At 47.8% G+C, this 20,962-nt stretch overlaps 1 protein-coding gene across 1 annotated transcript in view; it reads left to right on the top strand.

Moving 5' to 3' along the window:
• CWC27 (CWC27 spliceosome associated cyclophilin) overlaps positions 1-5,777 on the top strand; it is a 254,507-nt gene extending 248,730 nt beyond the window's left edge. Inside the window, exon 14 of the mRNA XM_038765725.1 lies at positions 5,351-5,777. Coding sequence (XP_038621653.1) covers positions 5,351-5,513 — 163 coding nt within the window. The 3' untranslated portion in view covers positions 5,514-5,777. The remainder of the gene's footprint in view (positions 1-5,350) is intronic.
• The last annotated feature ends 15,185 nt before the right edge of the window (positions 5,778-20,962 follow it).

The raw sequence follows: 20,962 nt of genomic DNA, 5'->3' as shown, positions 1-20,962 counted from the left end.
GGTAACAAAGCCAACAGTAGTGAATGGAAATAGTTGCCTTCTGGAGTTCTCCATTCAAAAAGTAAATATATAAAAAAAAACAAAATCCAAAGACATTTTAGGTCACTTCTTCATGGACAGTAGCCTCATAATGAGCCATTGGAGGGAAGATTTAGTTTACAGATAGCTATTTTCTAACATCACTAACTCTCTTAACTGTAATAGTTCCTCTAGACTGTAAGTCCGTTGTGGGCAGGGAAAGTGTAGTATTGTACCCTCCTCCCAGGGACAAGGGTTGTGCTTAGTGCTGTGCTCTGCACATATTAAGCGCTCAATAAATACCATTGATTGATTGATTAACCACAAAGAGGTTCTAGACTCATCCGACCTTCCTGACGCAGGATTCCAACATGGAATTTTTGTGTTTTGGTATTGTCAGCTGTCGTGTTCCTAAAAGGCATGGATTGGGGGACAAGGGATGAGTTCTCCGGAGAAGGCCATTCAAAGGGAATCATCATCAATCGTATTTATTGAGCGCTTACTGTGTGCAGAGTACTGTACTAAGCGCTTGGGAAGTACAAGTTGGCAACATATAGAGACAGTCCCTACCCAACAGAGGGCTCACAGTCAGTAATCCTTCCATTTGGACACTCTTTTGAACTCCTGCCCCATTTCGGGCTCCACGCTTTAGGAAGGAAAGACTGCAGGCTGCAAAGATACCAGAGAAGAGCAACAAGAGAACAGAAAAAGAGGATGAAGAGTTAAGGGGAGAAAGCAAGTCCATGCTAAGAGAGGATGTGACTGTCTCCCAACCCATGCAGCCCCATTCTGAGAGAGATGGTGCCCGCCCTTCTCCTTGCCCATGGGAAGAAAGAACATTCATTCATTCATTCAATCATATTTATTGAGCGCTTACTGTGTGCAGAGCACCGTACTAAGCGCTTGGGAAGTACAAGTTGGCAACATATAGAGACGGTCCCTACCTAACAGTGGGCTCACAGTCTTCCTCTTCTCCGTGAAGATGGGGGAATCCCAGAACAGGCCAGTCTCAGTTTCCTAAGTGGGTCGAGTAACCCTGAGGAGAAAGGGAAGGAGAAGCAGCATGGCTTAGTGGAAGGAGCACGGGCTTGAGAGTCAGAGGTCGTGGGTTCGAATTCCGACTCCACCACTTGTCAGCGGTGTGATTTCAGGCAAGTCACTTACCTTCTCTGGGCCTCAGTCGCTTCATCTGTAAAATAGGGATTAAGACTGTGAGCCCCACGTGGGGCAACCTGATAACCTTGTTTGTACCCCAGCGCTTAGAACAGTGCTTGGAACATAGTAAGCGCTCAACAAATGTCATTATTATTATGAACAGTGAACAGTCAGCCCAAGGCACATGCTTCTTCCAAGCAAGAACACTCTTCATATGGTCGCTTTCTGCTTTGAAGTAATAAGCAGGAAAGTTTGGATCGGCTCTGAGGTCGGGCCTGGGGTGGTCATTTGGTCCATTTGCCCAATCCACCATTTTCCACACTGCTAGCAGAGTTACGCTCTCATTATAGCAATGTGGTACCTCGCTGGGTTTTCCCATTAAGGCTGGTTACCTTTCCACTTTTAATCAATTGCATAAACTCCTGCAACAGCCTGAAAAATGGGAATTCTTCACTTCTCCGGAGACCCGGCGCTTGTTGAAGAAGCAAGTGTTTCTCGATGGCCATGTGCCTGGGACCTCAATAAGCCATTGTTGGATCGAGTGCCCAAAAGCCTCTTAAAGGTGACTTTTGTGATCAAGATCCAAAACACGGAATTAAAGTTTACTCAGTACCATTGCTTGCAGGGTTAAAATGGATTAAACCGCACAGTTCAAAAGTGTGACATTCCAATATTCACTTTTATTATACACATCCCAGAGAAGCAGCGTGGGCTAATGGAAAGAGTGTGGGCCTGGGAATCAGAGGACCTGAGTTCTAATGCTTGCTCTGCCACTTCTCTGCTGTGTGACCCTGGGCAAGTCACTTCACTTCTCTGTGCCTCAGTTACCTCATCAGTAAAATGGGGATGAAGACTGTGAGCCCCATGTGGGGTATGGATGGTATCCAACCCGAATTTCTCGTATAAATTCTAGTGCTTAGTACAGTACCTGACGCATAGTGAGCATCTAACAAATGCCATAAAAAAAACAAGCCATAAAGAATGCATATGATTCTCAAAGTGTGGGAAGTTGAGGAAATAGAGGCTCTGCCTTTATGCTGTCAAATGAATTGTGCTCCAGCAAATTCCAAGGGTTTTCAGGTTTCACTGGTAACCGGGCCAGTTGGAGCCTCTGGCGTGGTTCCTGTGCATTGTTTTTAGGAAACCAAATGTGGATACCATTAAGTTTTTGCTGTGTACCAGGTTGTAAACTCCTCGGGCTTCAGACACTGGAAACCAGTCTAGGTAACAGGTCTGTGTGCGGAGTCTCCCAGGACTTTGTAAATTGTAGGCAGCTTGCTGCTCCCTCCAGTCTGTGATTTATGGAGGTGCTCCACGCCGGAGTTTAGTATGCTGGAAATCACAATGGTGGTTTTGTTTGAAAACGTTAGGTGGCTGGAAGCATGTTGAAAGACCAACACCAGGCACCATGTTGATTGGGCGTTTATTTCTACGAAGCGAGATTAAATATGACCGCAGAGTAGCCACGTAACACTAAATTTTACGATACCGTAACTCAAGAAATGTATAAAATTATAGCCTTTTCCAAGCCCTGGACGCTTTGGATGCAACTTTAATTTAGGGTTTGGAGTTTTGAAAGAAAATGGACTTCCCCTCGTGGATACCGTGCTGAGGTTAGCCGTCCTTCACCTCGTGGGCAACATTCCCAGGGGAGGCTAAATCCAGCAGACATAGAATCCTACAGCCTTAAGAAGGAAAGACCCAAGAGGTTCATTTTGAATGTATTTCCCAGTTGTTGGTGCCTTCTGTCCCTCCCCTTTAAGAATAGAGTGCGATCGCAGTTACAAACAGAAATATCTTACTGTTGGAAAAGGAGCCCCTGGAAAGTCGGAAAGGCACTGGCCTGGAGTCTGGGTGACACGGTGAGAAATGGGTACGTCCGTGGCCTCGGTTGTTGGGGATTATTATTGAATCATGTCTGAGCTTTCCACTCGGTAGAGCACGTGCAGAGTGAGAACTTTCTTTCGAAGAGCTCGTTGGCCTTAAATTTTGGCCCCCTGGCTCTTTCTGATTTTTGTGCTGTATCGTCAACCATGATGAGCTGACCCACGCAAGCTTTCCCACCCATGAGTCGACCTGATTTATGCCTGTGATTTGAGCCTGAGCTTGGGTGTTAAAACTAGTTAAATGGAACAAGTTTGTTACAGCAGTGAAATAGCAGCAACACTAAAGTAGGGGAGACCGGACCCCTCATGAAACTTCAGAGCACAGCAGGGTGGAGTTTGGGCATAATGGGAACTCAGCATCGAGGTATTATTTCCCCTACCTATAATTCATTATGATATCTGTCTCCTTTTGTAGACTGTAAGCTCCTTGTGGGCAGGTATCGAATCTTCCAAAGTTATAATAACAATAATAATACTGTAGACTGTAAGCTCCTCGAGGGCAGGTATCGAATCTTCCAAAGTTATAATAATAATAATGGCATTTATTAAGCGCTTACTATGTGCAAAGCACCGTTCTAAGCGCTGGATTATATTTTGCTTTCCCAAGCTCTCAGTACTCTGTGTTCTGTACACAATAACCACTCTATAAAGACCCTTAATTAATTGATTAAGTGATTGCAGAAGCTGTTTTCCATTGGCACTGGCTTGTGTGGGGGTTGTAGAGGAATGCTGGAGGAAGATGAGGCTGGGGTTTGGTTGACAGGGGAGATCTTGATGAAAAAAGGGAGACGTATGTGGTTGGAAGATGTGGAAGGAACACTTCAGGAGCAGTCTTGACACTTCTTGAACACAGTTAAAAACCTCTTGTCTTGAAAAGAGCTCCGAACTGTAAGCTGGTTTCCTTTTGCAGGGGGCAATCCATTTCCCTTTGCAAGGAAGCCATTCTGACAGTCTCAGAGGGTCATTAAACAGAAGCAGCGTGGCTCTAGAGAAGCAGCGTGGCTCAATGGAAAGAGCACAGGTTTTGGAGTTAGAGGTCATGGGTTCAAATCCTGGCTCTGCCACTTGTCAGCTGTGTGACTTTGGGCAAGTCACTTAACTTCTCTGTGCCCCATCTGTAAAATGGGGATGAAGACTGTGAGCCCCACGTGGGACAACCTGATCACCTTGTATCCTCCCCAGCACTTAGAACAGTGCTTTGCACATAGTAAGCGCTTAACAAATGCCATCATTATTATTATTATTATTAAACCTGGGCTTCATTGGGGATTTTCCCGGTACGTACCCTATTTAGGCGCTGATCTCCTGAGTGAAGAGCTCCTTCATCATTAGCAGCAACAGTGGCATATACTGGTCCCTTGCTGGGATCAGAGCTCTGCTGCCAGTGCCCCCTGCGCAATAGGCTTTACTGGGGGTCGATTAAGTGCACAGGGCTGTACTGGGCACTAATTAGATGCACAGTACTGTCTCAGGTACCTACTGAGTGCAGACCACTGTCTCGGTGTTGCGGGGGGAGGCTAAGAGTGCAGAGCACTGTAGTGAGCGATTGAGGAGCTACCACAAAGCCAACGATTTACCCTTGAGGAGCTTCCAGTTGAATGGGCCTGCCGGGGGTAGCCTATTGCTGGGAGTCCTTTGTCTCCACAGCCTTCTGCACACAACCGAGAAGCAGAGCCCTTCGTTTGGAGAAACGTTCCAGCGCAGGAAAGGTGTCGGGGAGGCTTTTCCCAGCAAAGACAGGGCCTCGAGTGAAATATACGGCCAGAGCGTCCATGCTAGAAATGCAGTCCCCCGGAACAAACTCCCAAGCCACATTTTTCAAAATGAAGTGGGGCCAGGGTAGTGTGGTATAAAGGTCCAGGAACCGACAAACCCACCTGTGTGTTTTATCTCAGTTGAGTCACGGTGCCCAGGTACCAGAGTCGCCGTGAGGTGTAATCCTCAATGACAATCCTGCCGTGCCCTCTGCTACTGATCCACTATCCCTTTCTCTCTCTCTCTCAAACACAAAACACACACACACTCTTTCTCTCTCTCCCTCCCTCTCTTTATGATATTTAAGTGCACACTATGGATCATCATCATCATCATCAATCGTATTTATTGAGCGCTTACTGTGTGCAGAGCACCGTACTAAGCACTTGGGAAGTACAAGTTGGCAACACATACAGTCCCTACCCAACAGTGGGCTCACAGTCTAAAAGGATCAAGCACAGTTCTAAGCACTGGCGTCTCTACAAGTTAGTCAGATCTCTCTCTGTCTCTCTCCCCCTCCCGCTGTCTCTCTGCAGGATGTCCCATGTGCTTCAGTTTGAGGATAAAAGCAGGAAAGTGAAAGACGCCAGCCTGCAAGACGAAGACACGTTTGAAATCTATGACCCCCGCAATCCTGTGAACAAGAGGAGGAGGGAAGAGAGCAAAAAAATCATGAGAGAGAAGAAGGCCAGGCGGTGAGCTGAGGGTTCGGTCCCCACCGTCCCCCGCTGCCCTCTGACCCGCCTGGGCAACCGAGAACCTTGCTCTGAGAACTGGAGAAACACCATCCCGATCCGTTGCCTGGGTTTGAAACATTTGGTTCATTTGGTGGAAAGAATGGAGTGGTAAATGCGGGAGGTGGCGGGGGCCAACTTTCTTTTCCTTTTTTGTGTTTTTAACCGGTTTACCATTTTTAGAACAGCATCTAAAATAAAAAAAGCTTTAATTCCCATTCACCTTTGACCATTTGCCCAGCGTGCAAGCCTTTTTCTGGCTCCTGCTCAGTCTTTCTGCCACTGCCAGAAGACGGCCTTCCCAACTGTGGGAGCAGAAAGCATTTGCAGAACACCTTGTTTTAATTCCCGAATTTCTGAAATTCCAAACATTGACTCGTGGGATTCTGTCAACATCAACAAGATTCCTCAAATGCCGGGATGTTTGCCGTTAGCTAGGCAAATAAACACTGAGCCTGGCTGAGCCAGCAAAACCCAGTGAAGCCGAGTGGCCAACCCAGAAAATCATTTTGCCGAGCTTCAGCCCTCCAGCACACGTTTCCACCCGCTAAATCCACTCCTGTCCAACACCTGTTAAAAAATTGATTTGTAGAAGGTGGTGAAATGCCTTTCGCCCTGCAATTTTGGGGAGGGGGCTTGTCAACAGCTGCGGGCCCCGTCGTGCACTTTCTAGAAGCTTCTGGTTTGCAAGTGGCTCGAGGCGTATTCTGAGAAGTAGTTTCAACCCCCAAAATCGAGAAAATTGTTACTTTAAGAAATGGTGCCTCAGTTTGCCCATCCCACACCAGTTTTATGTTTCCCTGGAAGGTGGTGCTTACATTTTACCTCCTACGGTACTGAACCAGGAGGCTTGTCAAAATGGCAGCTTGGCCATGGGTCTTGGAACAACAGATGGTCCGGAAGACCGAAAAGTAAATTAGAACATGCCCTGGCATTCGGTCTGTCTTGCAACCAGCCCAAGCGGTCCGTAAAGAATCCAGGTGAGTACTCCCTGGATTTTTCACCTAGATGCCCCAAGTCGATTCTCTAAAATCCTGAACTGCGTATTTTCAGCCGGCCTAGTCCTCTTTCCTCAGGCCGCCCCTACGTCCCGTAGAGTGTCACCATGAGACCTTCTGCCACATCGAAATCGGGGGCCGCAGGAGGCCAAGGTCATTAAAAAGCGCAAGCAGACGAGAGGGTGGCCGATGTTGTTTTTAGAACAAGTTCAATAAGGTTTGGCCCCCCTTATCGGACTGCTACCGCCAAGTTTCTCGATAGGGTCTGACGTGTGAGGTACATAAACCTGCCGCGCGCATTAATGCGGTCCATATGTCGAAGGGTAGTCGAATGCGGAATATTGCCCGAATGTGCTGCGTAATCTCCGGCAAGATAACGGGCAAGAAGACGGAGGTGTGAACTGAGTTCCTGTAGAGGCTGTCGCCCTCCTTGCCCCGGCCGGCGGGGGAGAGGGGCAGGGGCGTTCAACGCTCTCATTCACAAAATGAGCGGGATAGTAGTGGAGAAAACCAGGGCCCGCTGTTCTGTCCCAAGAACCACCCCCGCCTGCCTGGGCCATGAGTTCGATTCCTTCTTTTTAGCTGCCGCAATGAAGGGTGAAGCACGAGCGCATTCTAGGCAGAGCTCGGGTGCATTGTGGCATCTCTAATGCCTAATTGGGTGACTCTACTTAAAGGAGTGTAAGGGTGGGACTTTAGAAAGTGTGGCTCAGTGGAAAGAGCCCGGGCTTTGGAGTCAGAGGTCATGGGTTTGAATCCCGGCTCCGCCACATGTCTGCTGTGTGACCTTGGGCAAGTCACTTAACTTTTGCGAGCCTCAGTTACCTCATCTGTAAAATGGGGACTACTACTGTGAGCCCCCCGTGGGGCAACCTGATCACCTTGTATCCCCCCCAGCGCTTAGAGCAGTGCTTTGCACATAGTAAGCGCTTAACAAATGCCATCATTATTATTATTATTAGGCCCAGGATCCAGGGACCTGGCTGCGGGATAAGACTTTAAAACTGTCTGACCCCGTAGACCCTCTAGACGGAAAGCTCGTTGTGGTCAGGGAATGTGTCTGTTTATTATATCCTACTCTCCCAAGCACTTAGTACAGTGCCGTACCCCCAGTAAGCGCTCAATAAATACGATCGAATGGATGAATGAATGAGAGGTGGAGTTCTGGCCTCGTACGGTGCCGCACACAGGAACATACCCCGTTGGGCGTTTTGGCATTCTGGCGCATCACGTAATCCCTCTTGGTTGAGTGCTCTGTTCTAGGTTTCGCTGCTGATCGCGTACTCCTACTTCGAGTTGCTCCGGGCCCTTTTTCAGACTCTGCCCATGCCACGGCCCACCCGTTCCTGCCGAGGACGGAGACGAGCATCTTCCCAGCGGGTGCTAGCGGTGGCTGACAAAGATGGAAGTCCTTGGAGTGCGCATGGACAGTGTCCTTTTTCACAAGCCCTGGAGAAGTGCGCTGGGAAGGCCTGGACCAGTAAGAAGGGCTCTCCTCTATCTGCCCGTCTCATTTTTGGTCATCCTTTCTAGTCCCTCTGGTGACCCAGGCCGATCTGGGCCCACCAAGGCCCTTCGGCACTGGTCTGAACCACTCGACTCTGATCAGATGACTCTCATGAGCCCTGGGGTCCAGGGGAGCTTGCCCAGGCGCCAATTCTGCCTTGGAAAGCCACACAATTTGGGTCAGCACGTCCCTGTATCCGTGCCTCGGAGGAAAGGAAGGTCTTTCCATGGATAGGACAAGACCGGATGACGGAAGGTGATAGCGAGTAGGGACCTTGCGAACTGAAAAGCAGACAGCAGGCTGAATAAATAGATCCCTCTCCCCTACAGCCCCACCGCTGAAGGAAATTCTATTCTTTTGACTTTTGTCTTTCTCCTGAATGATCTGATTGTATTTCCCACAGCCCTTGGAAGGTGGTGTTCCCAGTGTCCGTCAGATGAAAGCCCACCGGACCTGAAGAGAAAGAGATGGGATCGACCGTGCTTCCGATCCCGGGAGGGAGAGTAATTTAAAGGTCAGGAGCCCCTTTGGGCCTCGGTGGGACTTCAGGGTAATATCAGTCGAACTACGCATAGCTATATTCCCGTTTCATTTGGGAACATTTTTCTTTTTGGCATGTCATTGTTCAGGGGGTAGAGCCCAGAAAGTAAAAAAAAACCTCACTCCTTGAAAACGAGCCATGGTATGGCGCGGAGGTGGGCTGTAAATAGCTCCTGAATTTTCAAAATAAAATCAGTACACCATGTGACTTTTCTGATTTTCTTTCAGGAAGACTGAAGAAATGGCAGTTTCTGAGGTTGCAGACGGGTTAGTGGGGTTCCTTGTTATAAGTTATACGATAGCATCGGTGTTAAAAACAGGCTAAGAATTATTTCCCCAAATTCATTCATTCCTTCAATCGTATTTATTGAGCGCTTACTGTGGGCAGAGCACTGCACTAAGCGCTTGGGAAGTACAAGTTGGCAAATCTTCCTCCAGCAAAGCAAAAAAACAGGAGAAGTGAGGACGCTTCCCGACAAGACAATTCAGAAATGGTTAGCATGGGACAACTCTGGCCCAATCGACAATTTTCAGGGTGTGTCAGCTGATGGAAAAAAGCGGTCCTTTGGATTGTGGAATCCAGGTTGCCACGCGCACGCGTGACAGCAGGGTGGAGGAGACGGAACAAGGCATGGCCATCCCTCCCTTCTCCCCGGCATGGCTGAAAGCCCCTCCGGTTCTCCCTCAGGCGACTTCTACTTGCAACCCTAGCTTGGCTCTGCCTTTTTGGCTTAGGATCTGCAGGACGCCCTGGCTCGAGGAGAGAGCACCAGGCCCGTAACAACTCGTGGGCTTCCGCCAGAGGAGGACCTGGAAAGGTCAGGGACCGTCAGCCAGGAGGGAAATGAGCTGAGACGGGACAGGGTTGGAGATTACAGTACCTCATAATCCATAGAGGGGTGGGATGGAATGAACAAAGGATTGATGTTCCCCAAATTCCGGAGCACCAGTGCCGGGGGCACCTTTGGAGCTGGAGAGCACTGGTTCAGAACAAACAGCCAAAAGCCCTTCTTCACCCAGCAGATGGAAGTATATGGAATTTTTTTACAGCCAGCAGATGGAAGTCTGTGGAATTTTTTTCCCAGGTGAAAATAGTCAGCAAATTCAAAAAAAATTTGGATAAACCCGCAGGCAGTTGGCCTACCGGGTTGCTGAGGGGCAAGTCAGAGGTGGAGAGAGGAGCATTAGGGGTGTTGGCTGGTCTGCGCTGGGTCACTTGGGGGAAAGCCAAGAGTGTTGGATGGGCCACCAAAACACAGCACCTCAAATCCTCTGGCAGAAGTGGAGTTCATTCATTCAATCGTATTTATTGAGCGCTTACTGTGTGCAGAGCACTGTACTAAGCGCTTGGGAAGTACAAGTTGGCAACATATAGAGACGGTCCCTACCCAACAGCGGGCTCTGGGGTTGGAGGATCATGGGGCTGACCCAATCATGACCATCCATATGTTCCTCTATAAAGTGTTTGGTGGCTTTCTTAGTTTGGCCACCGTGGCCTCCCGGCAATCGTCTTCCCATCCAGGATGGTTTGCGTCAGGTTTTATTACTCTATGTATTTATTTATTTTACTTGTACATATCTATTCTATTTATTTTATTTTGTTAGTATGTTTGGTTTTGTTCTCTGTCTCCCCCTTTTAGACTGCGAGCCCACTGTTGGGTAGGGACTGTCTCTATACGTTGCCAATTTGTACTTCCCAAGCGCTTAGTACAGTGCTCTGCACATAGTAAGCGCTCAATAAATACGATTGATGATGATGATGACTCTGGGAGACTCAGTTGCCTGAGTTGCCTGCTTTAGTTCCCATCAAGTTGTAGTGTGGGCTACCAGGCTCCACATCCATCCCACCCGGCGGAGTTAATAATAATAATGATGATGGTATTTTTTTAATGGCATTTATTAAGTGTTTACTATGTGCAAAGCACTGTTCTAAGCACTGGGGAGGTTACAAGGTGATTAGGTTGTCCCATGGGGGCCTCACAGTCTTCATCCCCATTTTACACAGGAGGGAACTGAGGCCCAGAGAAGTTAAGCGACTTGCCCAAAGTCACACAGCTGACAATTGGCAGAGCCGGGATTCGAACCCCTGACCTCTGACTCCAAAGCCCGGGCTCTTTCCACTGAGCCCCGCTGCCTCTCCATTTGTTAAGCGCATACTATGTCCCAAGCACTTTTCTAAGCGCTGGGCTAGATGCAAGGTCATCAGGTTGTCCCACGGGGGGCTCACAGACTTAATCCCCATTTTACAGATGAGGTAACTGAGGCAGAGAATGGCTAAGTGACTCGTCCAAAGTCACACAGGTGATAAGTAGCAGAGCCAGGATTAGAACGCACGCGAGCAAGTTGGGACAGGCGTCGCTCAATAAATACGATCGACTGACTGACTGACCGCGGTGCCAGAGAGCCTCCTCTCTTGCAGCTCCTCCTGGCCGGCCATCAATCAATCAATCAATCAATCGTATTTACTGAGCGCTTATTGTGTGCAGAGCACTGTACTAAGCGCATGGGAAGTACAAGTTGGCAACATCTAGAGACGGTCCCTACCCAACAGTGGGCTCACAGTCTGGCAGTTAGGCAACTCCTAACAGGGTCACCGACGAGATGGCTCCAGAACTGCCGGACATGGGCGGTGGTTTCGAGATCTAGTCGATCAAACCATCACTGGCATTTATTGAGCACTTACTATACTGCAGAGCACCGCACTTGGGAGAGTACAATATAATAGAATTGGTAAAAACATTCCCTGCCCACAACAAGCTTACAGTCAAGAGGGAATTTGATTCGGTAGCACTTTCCCACATTATTAGTGGGATGGGGGTCCAGTCCCTGATAGTCTTCGGGCAGCGTCAAACAAATCCCAGCTTATACTTCCACTCCCCCTTCCTTCATACCCCTTTTTCTCCTGATTTGTCTTTTCGGCTCCTGTGGACAGGGGTTCCCATTTGGAATTTTGGTCTCTTGGTTCTCTGCTTCTGTCTTCACCCTCAGTTCTTTCTCCATGTGCACTGCTCTGCACATAGTAAGCGCTCAATAAATACGATTGATGATGATATCTGTTTTTTGTTAGGCAATGTCTGTCTGTCTTTCTCTCCGTCTTCCCCTCCCTCCCTCTCCCCCTTTCTAAGCTCCTATTCTCCTTTGCTGAATTTCTCTGCAGATACGAGCTGACGGAAGAGAGCTGACATTCAAGTTCACTGGCCGAAGATGGTTTGGTTCAGATGTATCCATGGCAAAGGCAGGGTGGAGGAAAGACATTTAGATCATTCAATTAGGCTAGACGGGGCTGTTAGGGTAGAAGCCAGTCAATTTTTTCCCCCTTCTTCTTGACTGGAAAAGACATCTATTTCACAAAATATCCAAATACTATTATGTCGAAACCAAACCGTCTTTGGCCAGTGGTCTTGCTTACTTATTTTCTTCCATTTCCCTCAAGTCTTTGAACAAGCACAACAACTGAAGCAATCTCCCCTCAAGATTTTCCAGAGGGAATATGATGAATGTGCAGTCTATCACGGGTTAGAACGAAAACATTTATCACCTCGATCTCCTCCTCCTCATCGGTGGTATTTATTAAGCGTCTACTATGGGCAGAGCACTTGGGAGAGTACAGTACAACAGAGTTGGCAGCAGTGGTCCCTGCCCACTATGAGTTTATAGTCCAGAGGGCGAGATCATATTAATATAAGTAAATTCATTCATTCATTCATTCAATCGTATTTATTGAGCGCTTACTGTGTGCAGAGCACTGTACTAAGCGCTTGGGAAGTACAAGTTGGCAACATATAGAGACGGTCCCTACCCAACAGTGGGCTCACAGTCTAGAAGTAAGTCATTTGTAATATATAATTTATAGATATGTACAAAAGTGCTGAGGAGCTGAGGGTGGGGTCTATATCAAATGCCCAAAGGCAACCAATCTCCTGTTACTGACAGCCACCTTACCTCCATAATAAGAATGATGGCATTTATTAAGCGCTTACTATGTGCAAAGCACTGTTCTAAGCGCTGGGGAGGTTACAAGGTGATCAGGTTGTCCCACGGGGGGCTCACAGTCTTCATCCCCATTTTCCAGATGAGGTAACTGAGGCACAGAGAAGTTAAGTGACTTGCCCAAAGTCACACAGCTGACAATTACCAAAATTATTATTATTATTGAATCTACCCCAGTGCTTAGAACAGTGCTTGGCACATAGTAAGTGCTTAACAAATGCCGTTATTCCTTATTATTTTATTATTAAAGTCCCTCCAGGAGGCTGTGGTCACCTGAGCCACCCTTATGAGGTGCTTTGCGCAGCAGTCCTGCCTAGGACTGTGAGAGGCATTCACTCGATCGTATTTATTGAACACACTGTGTGCAAAGCACTGTACTAAGCATTTGAGTACAATATAACAATAAACAGATACATTCCCTGTCCACAACGAGTGTCTCTATATGTCGCCAACTTGTACCTCCCAAGCGCTTAGTACAGTGCTCTGCACACAGTAAGCGCTCAGTAAATACGATTGATTGAGTGGCAGAGTCCCTGCAGGAGCCTGCCGACCCCAGGAAGGGCTGCAATAAGAATAACAATAATAATGATAATAATAATAATTATGGTGTCTGGAAAATGCTAACTGTGTGTCAAGCAGTGTTCAAAGCACCGGGTAATCAAGTCAGACACAGTCCCCGTCCCACAAAGGGCCTCACGGTCTGAGGAAGAGCGAGAATAGGTATTGAATCCCCATTTTGCAAATGAGGAAACTGAGGAACAAAGAAGTGAATCAGTCAATCAATCGTATTTATTGAGTGCTTACTGTGTGCAGAGCACTGTACTAAGCGCTTGGGAAGTACAAGATGGCAACATATAGAGACAATCCCCACCCAACAGCAGGCTCACAGTCTAGAAGGGGGAGACAGAGAACAAAACCAAACATATTCACAAAATAAAATACAATAGATAAGTACAAGTAAAATAAATAGAGTAATAAATATGTACAAACATATATACGTATATACAGGTGCTGTGGGGAAGGGAAGGAGGTCAGACGGGGGGATGGAGAGGCTGTGAGCCCACTGTTGGGTAGGGACCATCTCTATATGTTGCCAACTTGGACTTCCCAAGCGCTTCCCAAGTTAAGTGACTTGCCTAAAGTCACACAGCAGACAATTGGCAAAATGGGACTAGAATCCCATTCAGAATTCTAGAAATCAAGGCCCTACTGAGAGCTCACCTCCTCCAGGAGGCCTTCCCAGACTGAGCCCCTTCCTTCCTCTCCCCCTCGTCCCCCTCTCCATCCCCCCCATCTTACCTCCTTCCCTTCCCCACAGCACCTGTATATATGTATATATGTTTGTACATATTTGTTACTCTATTTTACTTGTACATATCTATTCTATTTATTTTATTTTGTTAGTATGTTTGGTTTTGTTCTCTGTCTCCCCCTTTTAGACTGTGAGCCCACTGTTGGGTAGGGACTGTCTCTATATGTTGCCAACTTGGACTTCCCAAGCGCTTAGTCCAGTGCTCTGCACACAGTAAGCGCTCAATAAATACGATTGATGATGATGATGAATCCACGTCCTCCGATGCCCAGGTCCGGGCTGTTTCTCTGCACGCTGCTTCTCTGCAGGAAGCAGGCAGCGAGGAGCGGGAGCTCGTAGTGGCGATGGATTCTGGAGAAGCAGCGTGGCTCAGTGGGAAGAGCCCGGGCTTTGGAGTCAGAGGTCATGGGTTCAAATCCCAGCTCCACCAACTGTCAGCTGTGTGACTTTGGGCAAGTCACTTCACTTTTCTGGGCCTCAGTTCCCTCATCTGGAAAATGGGGATTAAAACTGTGAGCCCCCCGTGGGACAACCTGATCACCTTGTAAGCTCCTCAGCGCTTAGAAAAGTGCTTTGCACATAGTAAGCGCTTAATAAATGCTATCGTTATTATTCTGGTTGGATTAGTTGAGTGTCTGGGACTGAAAATGCTGTCATGCGGCAGGCGCTTCTTGCCTACCCCAAAGCTACGAGAGGGCCTGGGAGGGCTGAAGTACTACTTCTAGATATAGAAGGACCTGGGTTCTAATTCAGGCTCCACCACTTGCCTGCTGTGTGACCCTGGGCAAGTCACTTCACTGTGCCTCAGTTCCCTCATCTGTAAAGTGGGGATGCAGACCGTGAGCCCCACATGGGACAGGGACTGTGTTCAACCCGATTGGCTTGTATCCACTTGTACAGTGCCTGGTACACAGTAAGTGCTCAGTAAATACGATTGAATGAATGAATGAACAAATACCACTATTATTATTATCATTATTCTATTTATTTTATTTTGTTAGTATGTTTGGTTTTGTTCTCTGTCTCCCCCTTTTAGACTGTGAGCCCACTGTTGGGTAGGGACTGTCTCTAGATGTTGCCAACTTGGACTTCCCAAGCGCTTAGTACAGTGCTCTGCACACAGTAAGCGCTCAATAAATACGATTGATTGATTGATTGATTGATTATTATTATTACATGCAGGTCCATTTATAAGTTGCGCTTGGGGAAAAGTATGGATTTAAAAATACTTCTGTTGGGTCTTACCATGGGTTCAGCAGTTATGTTAATGATGGTAATCAAGCCAATTAGGCTATTAGCCTATTAGCCATTACTCTATTTATTTATTTATTTTACTTGTACATTTTTATTCTACTTATTTTATTTTCTTAATATGCTTTGTTTTGTTGTCTGTCTCCCCCTTCTTGACTGTGAGCCCACTGTTGGGTAGGGACCGTCTCTACGTGTTGCTGACTTGTACTTTCCAAGCGCTTAGTACAGTGCTCTGCACACAGTAAGCGCTCAATAAATATGATTGAATGAATGAATGAAGTAGAGGCCAACCTCAGCCTCCCCAGGGCGGCTTTCACACTCCTCCCTTCCACGCTACTAGGAAGCAGCATGGCTTAGTGGCTAGATGGCCGGCCGAAGGACCTTTCATCTCCATTCACAGAGCTACCACATTAATTAATTAATTCATTCATTCAATCGTATTTATTGAGTGCTTACTGTGTGCAGAGCACTGTACTAAGCGCTTGGGAAGTACAAGTTGGCAACATATAGAGACGGTCCCTACCCAACAGTGGGCTCACAGTCTAGAAGGGGGAGACAGAGAACAAAACATATTAACATTAATGCAATCACTCATCCTCTCCTGCCTGGATTACTGCATCATTCATTCCGTCTCTGTATGTTGCCAACTTGTACTTCCCAAGTGCTTAGTACAGTGCTCTGCACACAGTAAGCGCTCAATAAATACAATTGAATGAATGAATGAATTTATTCAGCTCTTACTATGTACAGAGCATTGCACTAAGCACTTGGAAAGTACAATTCATCAATTCAGCATCAGCCTCCTTGCTGACCTCCCAGCCGGGAGGTCTCTCATTCATTCATTCATTCAATCGTATTTATTGAGCGCTTACTGTGTGCAGAGCACTGTACTAAGCGCTTGGGAAGTACAAGTGGGCAACATAGAGGGGCTGTCACTACTCAACAGCGGGCTCAAATTTCAATAATAATTGTAGCATTTATTACGTGCTTATTGTACATCATAGCACTGTGCTAAGCTCTGATTAGAGAAGCAGCGTGGCTCGGTGGAAAGAGCATATGCATTGGACTCAGAGGTCATGGGTTCGAATCCCAGCTCGGCCAGTTGTCAGCTGTGTGACTTTGGGCAAGTCACTTCACTTCTCTGTGCCCCAGTTACCTCATCTGCAAAATGGGGATGAAGACTGAGAGCCCCACGTGGGACAAACGGATCACCCTGTAACCTCCTCAGCGCTTAGAACAGGGCTTTGCACATAGTAAGCGCTTAACAAATACCATCATCATTATTATTATTATTCTCTGTGCCTCAGTTTCCTCATCTGTAAAATGGGGATTAAGACTGTGAGCCCCATGTGGGACAACCTGATCACCTTGTATCCCCCCAGTGCTTAGAACAGTGCGTGGCACATAGTAAGCGCTTAACAAATACCATTATTATTATTATTATTAGATCTAAGGTAAGCAGAATTCCACATCCCTCCACCCAATTCTCACACCACAGTCTTTCTCAGACCCACCACTTTGGGGGGATTATTTTTATTTTGACTACCAGATGCTCTCCGGAGGAACTGGAGCCATTTTGGGTTCTCACCTCTCTTCCCCACACCTCCACAGCATGTGTGCACACACATATCTTTGTACACCATTACTACCGCCTTTCTGTAAAATTGATTCGGTGTCTATCCCCGAGTATATCTTCTAGACTGTGAGCCCGCTGTTGGGCCGGGACCGTCTCTATATGTCGCCAACTTGGACTTCCCAAGCGCTTAGTCCAGTGCTCTGCGCACAGTATTCCGGTCCATACTTTGCTGCCCGGATCTTTTTTTTTTTTTAACAAAAATGTTTGGGATATGTCACCCCGCTCCTCAAAACACTCCACTGGTTGCCTGTCCATCTCCGTATCAAGCAAAAATTCCTCACCACTGACTTTAAAACACGCCATCGCCTTGACCTCTCCTACCTCACCTCCCTATTTTCCTTCTACAACCCAGCCTGAACATTTCACTGCTCTAATGCCAACTTTCTCACTGTGCCTCCATCTCTGCCACCTCACTGCCCACCCCTAGCCCCCGTCCTGCCTCTGGCCTGAAACCCCCTCCCTCCTCCAGTCCAAAAGACAGTTACTCTCCCCCGCTTCAAAGCCTTATTGAAGACCCATCACCTCCAAGAAGGCCTTCCCCGACAAAACCCCTCCTTTCCTCTTCTCTCACTCCCTTCTGCATCACCATCACTCGCTCCTTTTGTTCTTCCCCCCTCCCAGCCCCACAGCGCTTATGTACATATCTCTAATTTATTTATTTTTATTGATGTCCGTCTCCCCACCTCAACACTGCAAGCTCGTCGTGGCCAGGGAGTGTGTCTGGTATTTTACTCTTCCAAGTGCTTAGTACAGTGCTCTGCACATTGTAAGCGCTCAATTAGCTACGAATGAATCATCAATCGTATTTATTGAGCGCTTACTATGTGCAGAGCACTGTACTAAGCACTTGGGAAGTACAAATTGGCAACATATACAGTCCCTACCCAACAGTGGGCTCACAGTCTAAATGAATGAATGAATGAATGAATGAATAACTTGGGTTCTAATCCTGGCTCCGCCACTCATCTGCTGTGTGACCTTGGGCAAATCACTTCACTGAGCCTCAGTTACCTTAATCTTTAAAATGGGGATTAAAACCGTGAGCCCCTTGTGGGACAGTGTCTGTGCACAACCCGATTTGCTCGTATTCACCCCAGCGCTTAGTACAGTGCCTGGCACTGAACAAATACCTCAGTTATTATTATCACCCCCAGAAGGATCGGGCGCTTTCTTTCTCTGGACACTCTGCATGGAAGGGACAGGAAAATTCCAAAGGGAATCAGTAGCCAAGGTTGCCCTTGAACTGGATATGACAGAGGTACTGTAGAGAAGCAGCGTGGCTTAGTGGAAAGAGCACGGGCTTGGAAGTCAGAGATCATGGGTTCTAATCCTGACTCTGCCACTTGTCAGCTGTGTGACTTTGGGCAAGTCACTTCACTTCTCTGGGCCTCAGTTATCTCATCTGTAAAATGGGGATTAAGACCGTGAGCCCCACTTGGGACAACCTGATAATCTTGTATCGACCCCAGCGCTTAGAACAGTGCTTGGCACATAGTAAGCGCTTAACAAATACCATCATTATGATTATTACTGGATGCCACAGCTTGCTGGATGGCAGAGGACTGGAAAGCACAGCTTTTCTAGTAGAAACCTTTAAGAATTGTGGTACCTGTTACTTCGCGCCAAGCCTGGGCTAGATATAGAGAGGCAGCGTGGCTCAATGTAAAGAGCACGGGCTTTGGAGTCAGAGGTCCTGGGTTCAAATCCTGGCTCTGCCCATTATCAGCTGTGTGACTTTGGGCAAGTCACTTAACTTCTCTGGGCCTCAGTGACCTCATCTACAAAATGGGGATTAAGACTGTGAGCCCCCCGTGGGACAACCTGATCACCTTGTAACCTGTCCAGTGCTTAGAACAGTGCTTTGCACGTAGTAAGCACTTACGAAATGTCATTATTATTATTATTGTATAGTACAGCCAGATCAAATCAATCAATCAATCAATCGTATTTATTGAGTGCTTACTATGTGCAGAGAACTGTACTAAGCGCTTGGGAAGTACAAATTGGCAACATATAGAGACAGTCCCTACCCAACAGTGGGCTCACAGTCTAAAAGACTCTGAATCTAACAGGGAAGGGAGAACAGGCATTTAATCCCCATTTTCTAGATGAAGAAATGGAGACAACAAGAAGCGGAGTGACTTGCCCAGGATCATGCAGACGCCAAATGGCCAAGGTAGGACTAGAACTCAGATCTCCTGACTCCCAATTCGGAGCTCTTTCCACTAGGCCACACTGCTTCTTCTAAGTGGAAGAAGCTTAGACGCTTCAAAGTCTTTGGCCCCGGTTCAACAGAAAATACAAGCGAGGACTCCTGGTTTGCCTGCCTGCATTCATTCATTCGTTCAATCGTGTTTCGTGTTTATTGTGTGCGGAGCACTGTACTAAGCGCTTGGAGGAGCCAGGGTGAGTGTGCCGAGCCCAGGAAACGGCCCTGCCTTCCGGGGTGACTGTCGGCCTCCTCCCCGGCTCCAGGCCAGGCTCAGGCCGGCGGATCGTGCAGCCGTGCGGTAATATGTCCCCCACCCTGCCAAGACAGATTAAAACTGGGATCCCAGACAACTGTTGAGTCAGGCTGAGGGCTCAGATGGGTGATCCTTCTTGTGCGTGGCGAGCTGTCATCATCCTGCCGACGGGGCTCCGTAATTTCCTTTCCAGCTCCAGGGCCGGACCCTCTTCTCCTTGTTGGAAAAGAGGGCGTGTGAGGGTTGGCCGGGGGGGGCTCGCGTGGCTTCCAGAAGAATCAGCGTGGCTCAATGGAAAGAGCACGGGCTTTGGCGTCCAAATCCCGGCTCCGCCAATTGCCAGCTGTGTGACTCTGGGCAAGTCACTCCACTTCTCTGGGCCTCAGTTACCTCATCTGGAAAATGGGGATCGTGAGCCCCCCGTGGGGCAACCTGATCACCTTGTAACCTCCCCAGCGCTTAGAACAGTGCTTTTCACATAGTAAGCGCTTAATAAACACCATTATTATTAGTATTATTACTATTATTATTCCAGGTTCCTGGGAGAACCCAAGCGCGGACCAGCCCTTCCCGAGGGAGCCGCTCTCCAGAGGCAGAAACAAAAATGCAAGTAGAAAAGCACGGGATTGGGGAATAATAATAATAATGGCATTTATTAAGTGCTTACTATGTGCAAAGCACTGTTCTAAGCGCTGGGGAATGCCAAAGATGCATAGATAGCCCTGCTCTGAAATGGGAATTCTTGGAATGAGTGGCAAAATAGTGTCCCCTGGCCAGTTTCCAGAGATTAAAGGTGGTCCCAGAGGCGGAGGGGTGGGGTTGGGGAGTTGACATCGTCAATGCTGTCTCATTCTTGTCTCATTAAAGGAATCTACCAGTGGAGTTTATTGAGCACCTCCTGGCTGCAGAGCTCTGTACTGAGTGCTTGGGAGAGGACAATACATGTTGAAGACACTGTCCCTACCTTCAAGGTGCTGTCGGTTACCCCTCGCCCCCCACTCCCAAACACAAAGATGGGTGACCCTATCACTGGCTCTTTTCCTGTTTGGGTAAGAGCAAAATGCAGCCAGTCTAGCCGGTCTGCGTGTGCCTCCCTAATGAATGCAACCAGTCTCCGCCACTCTGGATCTGGTATTAAAGAGGCCAGGAGGCCTTCCCAGACTGAACCCCTTCCTTCCTCTCCCCCTCATGCCCCTCTCCAACCCCCCCATCTTACCTCCTTCCCTTCCCCACATCACCTGTATATATGTTTGTACATATTTGTTACTCTATTTTACTTGTACATATCTATTCTATTTTTACTTTGTTAGTGTGTTTGGTTTTGTTCTCGGTCTCCCCCTTTTAGACCGTGAGCCCACTGTTGGGCAGGGACTGTCTCTAAATGTTGCCAACTTGGACTTCCCAAGCGCTTAGTACAGTGCTCCACACACAGTAAGCGCTCAATAAATACGATTGATGATGATGATGATGATGATTAATGGACATGGGCATGGCAAGCACGTGAGTTCAGGCCCGCAAGCTAAGGTCGTGAGGAGATCCCAAGCATCTCTTGACCGCTGCCCATCCCATTTTTCCACCTCGGCGCTCCTCCGCTGAGGAGGAAATTTGGTGGAATTGAATGCTGGGAGAAGGCATCCTCTGAAGAGAGGAGCAGGCTTCCAGCTCCATTCCTGCCTGGCAGCAGACCAGGGAAGTAGGGAAGGTGGGAAGGGGCT

This window comes from Tachyglossus aculeatus, chromosome 23 (genome assembly GCF_015852505.1).
Source record: "Tachyglossus aculeatus isolate mTacAcu1 chromosome 23, mTacAcu1.pri, whole genome shotgun sequence".
NCBI classification, from domain to species: Eukaryota; Metazoa; Chordata; class Mammalia; order Monotremata; family Tachyglossidae; genus Tachyglossus; species Tachyglossus aculeatus.
This window is presented reverse-complemented; position numbering and strand designations above follow the sequence as displayed.